The following is a 13,338-nucleotide window of genomic DNA, read 5'->3' as shown; positions in this document are numbered from 1 at the left end:
TAAACCGGAGCTGTATTTGTGTCTTACGCATTAGTTATGTCCCTACACATTTTGTAAAAAGAAAACGAGCAGACGATCAACAAATGCGCCAGTAATGTAAGCGCCTACATTTAATTTTATCAATTTGATTTCAGTTGACTGATGAAGCTGAAATGTATGTTATGTTCAACTCATGCCTCTATTCCTGTTTGGTTTTTGTTCCCATATAACTTTCTAAAGCTCAAAGGGAAGTATTGACATTCACTTTTAGTCACTGTATGGGAGCTTTTAAAATGTAAGTTCACTTTGGGAAGTGGAATACACGTTTGAGAGCTTTTGTCAGAAACTATGGTTTTCTTTATGTGTGGTAGTGACTTGTAGCTCGCTAACGTTACGGATATTTTTGGGGGTAAATCGGATGTCCGACTGTCAAAATGTTGACAGTCTGAGAATATAGTGCTCAGTACGCATATTGGTAATTACGTCATTACGTTTACATCATTATGTCATAAACGGCCCGTCCATGAAAATCTGGGGCCCAGCCAGGAATTAAATCTTCCCGCTGCCACTGTTGTGACTCATACCAAAAATGAAACCTGATCAGCGTGAAGGCTCGGCCAATCAGCATGCAGTGATTATGCAAACGTTAATGGTGGCCAATAGCAGCTAACAGGAACAGAAGCAGTATGAGGAAACACAATGCAAGCCGCACTAACTGTGCTGAATGAAAGCGCGTTTGAGAAACGCTGCGTTAGTGGACTGTGTGAGTGGATGCAATGCATCTGCGTTGGATGAAAAGCAGATTAAATAAATCCCGATAACCAGTACCGACATCAAAGTAAGTCCCGTCTCGGTATGGAGTACAGAAGAGTACCGGCAGGATTTCACCCGAGTTTACTGTATTCAAATAAGCATAGCAAAATGTGATACAGCACAGTGAAAGATAGTAAAGCATTGTAAGCATTGAGTATAGTCAGGTATGGCAAATCATAGTAATAAACAGCGCAAACCGGGGTAAACTATTGTAAATGCATATTATAACCATGGGAAAAGCATGGTAATACTGCATAAATGCAGTGGTGAACATTTATAAGGTAGGTGTCTACCGATCACAACACACAAGGGACACTGGAGTGAACTACAGCACCTGAGGGAAGTAAAAGGTAGCAGCCACAACTTCACCTTTTGTCCTGGGGAAATTTGTATATTCCAAATCATAAGTATAAAGTACAATCAATCAAGAATCACAAGATCTTTAATCAATAAATCAATCTTTATTTTATATAGCGCCTTTCATAGTGGACCACCATAACAAAGTGCTTTACAAGATGCAGTAACAACAAGAAAATCCATAATATTTTAAATACAGAGAAATGCATAATACATTAACTAAAGTTTTTTTTTTTTTTTAAATGCATAATACATTAAGTACAGTGAAAAATGCATAATACATGAAATGGTAGCAACAACACAGAAGTTAATAGCAGAGATCAGGCTTAAAGAGCATGGAAAGCAAGAGAGAACTAAGCGAAGAAATTGGGGTTCCAGTATTAATACTGTTGGCGCTCTGTTTAGATGTAAGAAAACTGAAGTTAAAATCTTGATCTGAACGCCTTTTATGGCTCCTTATAAAAGTGTACTGCAAGTACATCATGGACTTTTACTGCGAGTACCCACCTACGTGTCTTTTCGGTACAGTGTATTTATACAATAGAGTGCATGGTATACTTTCAATCTGCAGTGAGACAACAGGACCACTAGAGGGCAACAACGCGCCAAGAAAGACTTCTGTCTGCACTTTCCACTGTATTCAATGTATTATGCTTTGTTTTTTGTTTTACTGTATATCAGGTATTATGCATTTCTCTGTATTTAAGTTTTATGGATTTTCTTGTTGTTACTGCATCTTGTAAAGCGCTTTGTGATGGTGGTCCACTATGAAAAGTACTAATATACAATGAAGATATATATATATACATATATATATATAACTTGTACGTTAGCCACTGTATAGGTAATGTATTGGATACCCCTGGTCTTGCGCTCTGACGACAATGCTCGCTCTCTGTGTGGGATTGTGCGTTCTGTCCCCGGAAGTGTTCGGTCTCATTGCTGCTAAGATTTTTTGTTTTTTTAATATGCATCTAAGAGAACAGGATCCTCCGGTACAACACAGATCTTAGCGACGTAGGTCGGGTTCCAGTCATTTATTGAATTGATTTTATAAAACGCAGCCTTGCCAGTTGCGTGTTACGACTGTGTAGTAGGTAGTAGTGTGAAGTCATCGGTAATTAAGAGTTGCACTTCACTTGAAAGTTGACTTGACCGTAGACAATTGAAAAAAAAAAACATGGTACGCTTACTGTCGGAAATGTGTGTTAGGTTTAATTTTGTGTTTAACACATTTTTATCGACTGGTTTGTAGTAACCAGTTGTTTTGCGATTGTGGTACTGACCGTACTTCATTTATTAGCAATTTGAATGTTTTTTCTGCAAAGTTGAAAACTGACACACGGTCACTTCTGTATACACAGGTTAGTATACCATACTTGTGCAAGTTGTCTTATTAAACGGTAATCGCAATTATAAATTGCGCTAAGAAGAGATAGTTAAATTATACAAAAAATAATAAAAGTTTATACTTCGATATATTTGCATGCCACTTGCATGATTCTGCTGTCAGGGTCTTAATATTTCCGTGACCGAAAAGCACCCTTGTATTGCGCACAGTCACGTGATTGCATATGCGAGTCTAGTGCGTGTCAGAAAGAAAAGAAAATGTGTTCCACTTGTTCAAATTGATTCTGTGACTTTTTTTCTAGAGAGAGTACAAAAACGCTGCTGTGTGAGATTGTTGGAACAGGGCGCGTGTATGCCTTGAAACGAGTTCAACAGCAGTATGCTTGCAGTAGGCTAGTTATTATTTTTGGATTGTGTTTTTTTTTTTTTTTTTTTTTTTTACATGGTGCTTGAATATATATATATATATATATATATATATATATATATATATATATATATATATATATATATATATATATATCGTTCTGGTACAATTTTGGGGTCTGGTTAAATAATTCTTTCCTAAGCTGCCCTAGATTCCTCTTGACTTCATTTAGGTGTGTCCATGGAAATGTTGGGTGGTCTTTTTACCCCAAATTCTCTGCCTGTGCCATGCAAAAAGTTGCATTGAAATTGTCCTGTAAGTCTGTACAACACAGCTTAACATGTCATGCAACAAGAGGCACAGTCCCAACACACGTCAATTACTAAAGGATTGCAATCTGTTATCTGACTAATGTGAAATGCAACATGATGCCTGCAGCGGAGGTGTTTCATGCAACTTGCTATTTGTTGCACTGTGCAGACCTTGTGACCAGAGTTTAACCCAGGCCTGTGGAGGTGAAAGGCTGGTGCGTCAGTCCTCTGTGCCCCCAAGCCCCCAGATTGACCTCTACAGTAATGGGCAGCCTGTCGATCTGTAAGGATGATCCAATATTTTTCCCAGCACTGTCTTATAGACACAATGAACAACACTATGGATTTGGTCTTGACTTGTCTGGACCTGTCCTGAGGTGTACAGAGCATGCCAGTGACTATGAGTGTGTCTTATCTTCCAGGTGTACAGAGAAGTAAGGCCTGTGATCTCCCACTAGACTCCAGCTGTGGAGTGTGATCCCATGCCATAATGAGTTCCTGAGCCTAGGCATACCACACATGGTCACTCCCTGTCCACTGGAGAGGGTAAGAAGCAGCCACTAGGACATCTGCTAAGTTAAAGTTAGAGAACATGCCTTTTGATCTGTGTCTACACTGCTAGTCACCATGTTGCAAGGATGCAAATAAGACTCATATTTCATAGCAGTTTGGCCCATACCTGTGGGGGGGGGGGGGGGGGGGGTTAACCCAAGGAACAAATGTCGAAGTGCACGAGTAGTAAATGTGTAACATTTGGGGTGCTTGTATGGCATATTTGTCAATAAAATAATCTCCCTAGACTACCTTGACTGTACCATGTCGGGAGTGATAGCAGTAATTGAAGGCTAGCTGAATCCACTGTCTGATTAGCGTATTACCACAACTGGAATGACAACACCAAGAAGGAGTGTAGTTTTTATAAATATTTTGCAATGACAAACTTTCTATTTTAAAGTCTTTCTCAGTATCTTCAATTGAACATTCTACTTGTCTACTGATAAAGATACACACCGACACCACCTGCTGGCCACCCGTCGTTCCCACACCTTGCTGTGTTTGTGTTTTCAGTCACAATGGAGGCGTCGGAGGCCCTCTCAGGCAGTGTGAACTCCGCCTACCAGCCCCCAGGGGAGGAGGAGGAGGAGGAGGAGGAGGAGGAGGAGGAGGAGGAGGACCACCAGTCACCCCTGCTGTCTGAGCTTACCCCGGTCCATAGCCTGTATGCCGCAGCCGGACACAAACCCCAGGACCACTGCAACCTGGTCTACATCATCTTCTTCATCCTTGGGGTCGGCTCGCTGCTGCCCTGGAACTTCTTCATGACAGCCAAACAGTACTGGCTGTACAAGCTTACCAACAGCTCGTCCCCCAACCACAGCTCCGACCTGAGCGTGAGTGCCAGGAGGCTGCAGATTGCAGCTGTGACTGTTCAACACTCGATAGTGATAAATCAGGGTTAGAAACTCACACCCGCCCTGCTGTACCCAGTCCTGGCTTTCCAAGCTGCCATCAATGAAGTGTGTCCTGGGAACGATTAAATCGCTAGAAGTTTGAGCAGGCCCTGTTAAACATGTTGTTCTCATCCTGTAGCTGTATGAACTACTCCTAACAGTCAACCTGCAGACTCACAGGTGAGAGTCAAACGCGATCAGTTCAGAGCAGATTTAGCAGGGGCCAGATTGCTCAAATTCAGGGTGCCTGTTGATTTCAGTAATCTACCTACACAAGGGAGTTGTGAAACGCAGGACTGGATACAGGACTAGTGTCAGTTTCTAACCCTGTAAATCCTTCCCTGCTAGTAGGGAGACAACAGCACTGAAGCATAGATAGTTTCCTGTTCTCCCTTTCTTTTTAAATGGCACATCTTTAAATGGCCAACTCCTCCTTCTTTTGTAACTCAATTTAGTACATGTTGTGCAAACCATCTTTCAGGTACTAAATTCGAGTTACAGTGTTTAGAAATGCTGAAAGAAGCGTCTGCAATGCAAGCAATGCATACCCCTGTTACGATATGGTAGATCATGTAAAGAAAGGATCACGATTCAGCGATACGCCCCTACCTTTTAATGGAAAGCTAGACATTTTAAAAGACAGATTGAATCGAATGATGAGCTACTGTAGGTCGCAGGGTTTCCTTTACAGAATAGCACACTAAATGTTATTTTATTTTTCAGACGTGGAGCTTTTCCAATCCAGCCCTTAATTTACTGCAAGCACACTGTTTGAGATGGGATTTACCTTGTGTTCCTCCTGACAATACAGCTCGATTGAATTGGTTCTGATAAGCGGTTTGGTTTGGCTGGGAGCCCTTTTCATCAGCCTTGCAGCTGCTGCCACTGCTAATTAGCTTAATAGCCTTGAATATTTAATTAATGCATCCTTCTGGCAAAAGCATCTCGATTAATTCAGCGTGGCGTCTCTGCAGCAGCCTTAAGAGGAAACATTCTGCAAACAAATGTATCCGACGTCCGAAAAATAGGAAATACCTTAACAGGTCACTACATAAAAAAAGGCTTCTCGATTTAGAACAGCTGCACGACCTTAATGAAGGGATCAGTCCTGATATATAACTTGGTCTAAGGCAGATAGCTAAATACTGCCTCTATTTAAGGGCCATATTTTCAAAGCATTTACTCCAGTTTTTAATTCATTAATTTTCTGACAGAGGTAAAACGCCTGTTGATTTTACCTCACTAGAATCAAACGCCCCAAGTTATATATTTCAAGTTCACTCTTAATGTGTGTTTTGGGTTTTTTTTGGTGTTGTAACATTAGCATGGTTAATTAAAGAATAGAGGAAAATGCTTTTGAAAATACGTTCCAAAATGTCTGAACAGAATTTATCACAGAACCTCATTTTCACAGCATTTTCGCATGAAATTGGTTTAATTGGGTTAACCAAGAAGTCAGAAGTGCTTTTATTTGTACCTGATAGTTTTTTCTGTTTTATTGCTGTTTTCCCCTAAAGCCACTGCTATAGCGAGTTTCAAGATTTTAAATCTCTGAAGGCTTCCTTTAATGTCGGACAGTAAGCCTGGCTCTGATTGGCCAAGGTGATCCTCTACAGCGTTTGTGATACGTGGTATTATGAATGCATGAAATAAACAACATTCAGTTGAATTTGCAGCAGTTTGCTTCCCAAGAAAAGACAGGAATGTCTGTTCTGGCTGTGTGAACTCCTTACTCCCTCCCTGTGTGCAGTATGTGGATTTGGGCTGAGCTTCTCCCAGTGATTAACATCACAAGACCCAGTCTGCATCACAGTCACGAGAATCAGAGTGCTCATAAACACTGAATCTCTGCAGAGCACATTAGAGTACCGTTAGCTACAGTTATTACACACTTGTTGCTGGCTTGGTAAATCTCTCACCTCGGGTTCTGAAAGATGGGGGATTACAGTGTGATAGGATAAGACCTCTGTTGTGGACCTCGTTGTAATTCAAATCTAACCCTAAGAATCTGACAGAGAAGATGGTTCACATGTTCTGTCTAAAGGAAGTTTGAACAAAAAAGGTGTTTAAAGTTTTTAAAGGTGTGATTAAAGAAAAATAAGAAAGCGCATCAGAGCAGGAAACCGTCTGTGCTTCAGTTGTGGTGATGTTGTCTTTCAGCGAAATTCACCCTAGCTGCTAGTATGGAAAGATACTGTAGAGAAGGGTAGTGAGGTATAGTATAATGTAGTGATGTATAGTGTATTGAAGCATAGTGGAGTTGAGTAAAGTGAACTATAGTACAGTACAGTAATGTTTGGTTGGCTTGGAGATGTGTTTGTAATCTCTCTAACCACACCATCTCGGTAGTTTTTCACTTTCCTGACGCTGCAGTTCTGCTCATGTGACTGTGTCAGGGAGCTGTTTCTCACTGAGCAGCAGGAAGCCTGGTCTGTTAAGTTCACACTGGCTTTCCAGAGCTTTGACAGCATTTCTGATTTAATTCACCAGATACAGAGGAGTAAATCTTTTCCCTGAAGATGGGTTGAAAAATTATTATTACTAGAATTAAGAATTAATCCTGGTGCCGGTAGCAACCTGGACAATGAAGCCCAGCCTCTTTAATAGAATAGCGTCATACTCGGCAAACAGCTGCATTCTGTGATTCCCCACGTCAGCTTTTATTATGGGTATCTTAATTAGTCCTGCTATTGAATTTTCTGTAACTAAACATTTACACTGTTGGTTTGTTTTTCAGAATTACTTTGAAAGCTACCTCTCTACAGCATCCACCGTGCCCTCTGTTCTGTGCCTGTTGCTCAACTTCACCTTAGTTAATAAGTAGGTTCCTTTCATCTGTTTTGCATGTTATGCTGTTGCTATACTATGTTATGCTGTTGCTGTATTATGCCATACAAGCCCTTCTCTCCACCTCCTCCCCGCTCACCCTCCTTTCTCCCCCTTGCCCCTCCCTCTCCCCGCAGGGTCTCTTCTACAGTGCGGGTGCTCTGCTCCTTGGCGGTGATGCTGGTGATATTCGTGATCACCACGGCTCTGGTCAAAGTGGACACGTCGGCGGTGATGCAGGAGTTCTTTGTGGCCACGCTGGTGTGTGTGGCCGTGGTCAGTGGGGCCTCAAACATCTTCACAGGCAGCCTGTTTGGAGTGAGCGGAAGATTCCCCATGCGCATCTCGCAGGCGCTCATCTCCGGTACAGACCCAGTCACAAATATTAAAGCAGGGATGGAAATAAGACTCCCGTTAAACAGCAGTCTGATCCACTCCTGGTTTTACAGTGAGTCAGACCTGAGCTTGTTTCGTACAGATGGTGGCTAATCAAGATCATAGTAAAACCTGGAATGGGGTGAGTCTGCTATGCAATAGGAGTCTTATTTCCATCCCTGATAAAAGAAATGTAATAAAATCCAATGATAAGCCTTTCAACTACAATTGTTTCTCAATCAAGGAACCTAAAAAGATATGACAATACAAGCCGTTTCCCTGTAAAATATAATATGCAGCAGTGCACTGTGCTGTAAATACCAGAGACAGGGCTTTACAGGGCTTACCTATGCTTTCCCATACTTTCACTGGTTTATTATACTTTGCTGTGCTTTTACTAAGGGTAGCTTTTGTAAAGGACTTACTGGCCACTACAGAAAGTAAGTAGTTATTAAAGAGTGTCACTGAACTAACTGAAGTGAAACAGACCCCTTTCTCACCCTGTATCTGTTCGGTTTCCTGTGATACAGTTAGCATTCAAAATTAAAAAAAATAAACAGCATTGACTTTACATAGAACACACATTTAACACACAACAAAAAAAAAATCATACATACATAGATTGATACTTCTCTGCAATGGGAGTCTTATTTCAAAAAAAAAAAACCTGGACTGGCTCAAACCGCTCTGCAATGGGAGTTTATTATTATTATTATTATTATTATTATTATTATTATTATTATTATTATTATTATTATTATTAAGCTCACAGCATGTAAAACCTCTGCAATGTTAATGTCTTTATAAAAAGCAAGCCCTCAACACATGCTATTTTACATGTAAAACATTTTCATTGAGAAGTTGTGCTGCAGTGTTCTGTGCAGAGTCTGGAACCGTGGCTGATCCTTCGCTCTGATTGGTTGGTTTCTAATGATGCGCATTGGGCCGGTCTGTCTCTCTCTCCTCCACAGGGCAGGCGATGGGCGGGACTCTGTGTGCTGTCGCCTCAGTGGTGGATCTCGCGGCGGCCGCTGATGTCACAGACAGCGCGCTGGCGTTCTTCCTGTTGGCTGATGTGTTCGTGGTGCTGTGTATCATCATGTACCTGCTCCTGCCTCGACTCGCCTACTCTAGGTGAGACTAAGCAGCCTGAGCTGCAGCCACTTCGCTTCTGTTTCATTTCCAAAAAGTTTCAGCTTTGAGATCTATTGCTTGTAAACGTGAACGTGTCAGGAATGTTTGTAACCAGTCAGAAAAGCCGTCATAAGAAGCTATCCATCACAGTTTATACATTACTACAGCATGTGTATACGACTGCATGCAGTCATGGAAATAAGACTCCTACTGCATAGCAGTTTCACCCATTCCAAGTTTTACCACGAGCTTGATTAGCCACAGTGCAGTGGTAACAAGCTCAGGTGTGTCTTAATAAACTTAGAGCGAAACCAGGAATATAGCAAACTGCTGTGCTGTAGGGGTCTTCTTTGCAACCCTGCTATGTGTAATTGTAATTGTTAAATTGTGTAGTGATGTTTAAAGAAGAAAGGTTTTGTGATGGAATACAGGGAAAGCTTTGTTTCTTTAGTTAGGTATGTAACCTGAAGAATCAGCCAATATCATTTTCAATAGGAAGCATTGTCATGCAGTTTATTTAAAGATGAACTTTAAAGATGATTAATTCATGCATTTTACTCTGTAACAGTACAGTCTGTACCAAACTGATTTGTTTTATTCTGTTTACGGAACTGCAGCCCGCCAGCTATTCATTTAATTCCAGATCTCGTCTTCTCTTTCTCCCATTGTCGCAATTAGGTGGATCATTCTCCTTTCAGAAATTAACCGGCTTTAAGAAGAGGCCCCTTTGTTTTTCTGATTGCAGGCAGACGTTTTGTCAGAAAGCTGTATGAAAACCACACCGAAACTAAAGCAGAGACCACAGGGAAACTAGCAACCACAGAGAGAAACTAACACACACAGACAAACACTCACTCAATCACACACACACACACACACAGACAAACAAAAACTCACACACGCACACACACACAGACACATAAACACTCGCTCACACACACACACACACACACACACATATACTGAGACACTCCCACCTGCTTCTGTCTCACAGCTGTACATTTGAATTCCTTGGTATCCTATCTGCTACATCATCGCTCACTGAGATTGAAAGTGACAAGGAGAGAGGCTGCAACTCTTTGCTGTAGCACAAGGGGCAGTAATGTGCAGCTCTCCCATTGTGTGCTTTGTTGCTGGCTCTTCTTTACCCAGTGAGATTAACCCTAGCTATCCTAGAAGCTGCAATTGGTTAATGCACTGTAACAGTATTCCAGTGTTATCACGTTTAACACTGTAACACTTTATATATACACTGGGGCTGATTTATCAAGTTCTGTGCAGAACAAAAAATGCAATGTGCACCATTTTTTTTTTTTTTTTGTGCCAGGACAACTTTTAAGAAGATTTACAGTCATATTTTACTTTTACAGAAAAAAAGGCTTCAACTGCATTTTGGTATAAAAACATGATAAAACTGGCCCAGTATTATCCTGTTTAAAGAACTATGATGCCCAAAATAAAAACTTACTTTCACACTTCACTGTTAGATTCACTAAAGCATCAGCACCAGTGGTTCTAATGTCAGTGTGGTTATTAATCCGGGGATGACAATGAGACTCCCATTGCATAGCAGTTAGACCCATTCCTTGTTTTTACGATGTTTAGTAAGACACACCTGAGCTTGTTACCTATACACTGTGGCTAATCAAGCTCATAGTAAAACCTGGAATGGGTGAAACTGCTATGCAGTAGGAGTCTTATTTCCATCCCTGATTAATCAGTTTTAAATCTACAATACTTTTAAATCGTTTTGCAGGTACTACATGCAGAGCCCAGAGGAGAGAGTGTCGCCCCCCTGTGGTGTCTCTGGGAATGGCACCCCCTCCACCCCCCCCTTCTGTCCTATCCTGCGGCGGACCGCGGTTCTGGGTTTCTGCGTCTTCTATGTCTTCTTCGTCTCCATCGTGGTGTTCCCAGCCATCTCCTCCGGCATCGAGTCTGTGCGCAAGGATACGGGCAGTCCCTGGACCACCAAGTACTTTACTCCGCTCACCAGCTTCTTTCTGTACAACGTGGCGGACTTCTGTGGGCGCCAGATCACAGCCTGGATCCAGGCTCCGGGGCCCAAGAGTCGGCTCCTGCCCACCCTGGTCACCCTTCGCACGGTCTTCGTGCCACTCTTCATATTCTGCAATTACCAGCCCCGCGGCCACATCCCCACCGTGCTCTTTGCCCAGGATGTCTACCCCGTGGTGTTTATCTTCCTCCTGGGCCTCTCCAATGGCTACCTGGGCACCCTGCCCATGATCTACGGGCCCAAGGTGGTGCAGAAGGAGCTGGCGGAGGCAGCGGGCGTGGTCATGTCCTTGTTCCTGGCGCTCGGGCTGGCGGCCGGGTCTGCCTTTTCGGTTCTGATCGTGCATTATTTATGACGTACGTTTTAAAGGATGGCATTTTAAAAAAAAGTTTTTTTTATTAATGTTTTCAACATTTTTTTATTCCAGCAAGTAAGAAAAGCCTGTTATGTTTGGACAGTATTATCAAAAATATGTATCCTTTTGTGTTTTTTGTTATGTTTTTATTCTGGACTAAATAGGACTCAGTAAACACAGCTGACTGAGTCTGCACTCCAGTAGTAAGACACCACAGAGCTTTACCGACTCCAGCCAGCAGGATGCTGGCCCTGCAGTGGCACTAGCTTTTATATAGTGCCGTTCATCATCAGGAAAAAACAAACCTAGATCTGAAACATTCCTGCTCTTATTAGGATTTTAAATTGAGTTTTATTTAATTTTTCTATATTCTATTTCTTCTAATGCTTTAGTATTTTTTTTTCTTTTCTGAACTTGTATTCTAGTTTGGCTATGGTACTGTTCTCCAATAGAAAGCGTGTTCTGCTGGATTGGGCTCACCTGAGTTGAAGCAGACAAGCTCAGGTGTGGTTAATGAAGTGTGAAACCACTCTCCCTCTCCCTCCCCAGGGCAGCTGTGGGAGCGAGTGGCTATGGGCGGGTTGTTTTTATTCACTGGCTGTTTCCCCAAGGACTGCGCTTATGATACAAGCTGCAGAAGAAAACAACACACCCAGAGGTTTCCAACGCCAGCTCCGCTTCAGTCCAGCTTTGTCATTCCAGTCAGGGCCTAAATAACTTAACTGACACCTTGTGGGAAAAAATAATTACTTTTTTTTTTTTTTTTTAAATGTGGGCTCGACGAGAACATTTAAAAGCATGGTGACTGTAGTGCAATGGAAACACAGGCAATTGCAGCTGTATGGGAGGAAATGAGCTGTTCTCAGCTATTTTATACACAGTCACCCCCCCCCCCCCCCCCCCCAACCAGTCACATTGCACAGGTAATGTCAGCATACATTACAGTTTGTGTGTGTATTATTTGTTTTTTAATTGGACCATCCCAGCACTACGGACTATCCCAGAACCCTTGTAAAGGTGTCCCACAGTAAAAGCACAGCAAAGTGTAACAAAGCATAGTGAAAGCATGCTTAAGCATAGGAATGCATTGTAAAGAATAGTGAGGTATGGTAAAGCATATTAATAAGCATGGCAAACCAGAGTAAATGAATAGTGTAACCATGGAAAAGTATGGGAAAACTGTAAAAATCCTGTGGTAAACTTTTACAAGGGAAGAGTAAAAAGGAATATGCAGCAGTTCCAACAAAGACAAACCTTGCTCTAGGATTGTCTTTGAATTGCACCAATGCTCTTCTTATATCAGCTAGGGAAATAATACAAAATTAACCAGACCACTGCCAGGGTGTATTTTTGACTTTTTATGTTTTTAGCATTAAGATTTGCAAGGTTTTTGTACTTTTTTTAAAAAAGAAAGAGGCTATAAAGATAGAGTCTGCATTAAAAATCATTGAAACATTTGATAAAAGGTGTTACATAGTGTTTAGTACAACTGCATCTCATGAGTGTTTGTCAAAGTGTTGGGTGAAATTGAAAAGGAATTGTTTGTATTTTGAATTTGCTTTAAGGTGAGTTCTGTGAGTTTTCCTCAAGTGTTTAACTGAATGAGTTGATGCAGCAGAGTGCTGTCAAAATGACTGCTCCTTTTAAATAATAGTGCTTATACAATTCTAGTTTTTTGTTTTTTTCTAAATATAGATGTTTACATCATGTGTCAAAGCTGTGCTCTGATTCAATCAAGTCTGCCCTTTCTTGATATATATTTTATTAAATAGATTTAATTTGAATGCTGTGAACCAACTCTTTATTACTGAGTTCCAGGAATCTCACACTTGAAAGGGGTGAATTGTAGCAATAAAGTACAAACTGTGCAGCTGTTGTTGTGCATAGTGCAGTTATTAGCAGGCACTGACTTTGTAATTACAAGGACATAATGAAATGAGCTCAAATTGATGACATACAAAAAGCTAAATAAAAACCACACACACTGGGTTTACAATGTGTAG

At 41.4% G+C, this 13,338-nt stretch overlaps 1 protein-coding gene across 5 annotated transcripts; it reads left to right on the top strand.

The window, feature by feature from the left end:
- Positions 1-2,066: 2,066 nt before the first annotated feature.
- Positions 2,067-12,430, top strand: LOC121321483 (equilibrative nucleoside transporter 3-like). 5 transcript variants are annotated; one of them, XM_041260455.1, is made up of 8 exons: positions 2,067-2,166; positions 3,347-3,460; positions 3,600-3,723; positions 4,246-4,568; positions 7,366-7,448; positions 7,592-7,818; positions 8,801-8,963; positions 10,720-12,430. In XM_041260455.1, the coding sequence occupies exons 4-8, from the start codon at positions 4,251-4,253 to the stop codon at positions 11,333-11,335; spliced, it is 1,407 nt and encodes a 468-aa protein (XP_041116389.1). In that variant the 5' UTR covers positions 2,067-2,166; positions 3,347-3,460; positions 3,600-3,723; positions 4,246-4,250; the 3' UTR covers positions 11,336-12,430. The 5 variants fall into 5 exon arrangements, with proteins under 5 accessions (XP_041116389.1, XP_041116387.1, XP_041116391.1 ...); XM_041260452.1 differs by lacking the exon at positions 2,067-2,166 and adding an exon at positions 2,198-2,513; XM_041260453.1 differs by lacking the exon at positions 3,347-3,460.
- Positions 12,431-13,338: the final 908 nt, after the last annotated feature.

The sequence above is a fragment of the Polyodon spathula genome, chromosome 10 (genome assembly GCF_017654505.1).
Source record: "Polyodon spathula isolate WHYD16114869_AA chromosome 10, ASM1765450v1, whole genome shotgun sequence".
Classification (NCBI taxonomy): Eukaryota; Metazoa; Chordata; class Actinopteri; order Acipenseriformes; family Polyodontidae; genus Polyodon; species Polyodon spathula.
This window is presented reverse-complemented; position numbering and strand designations above follow the sequence as displayed.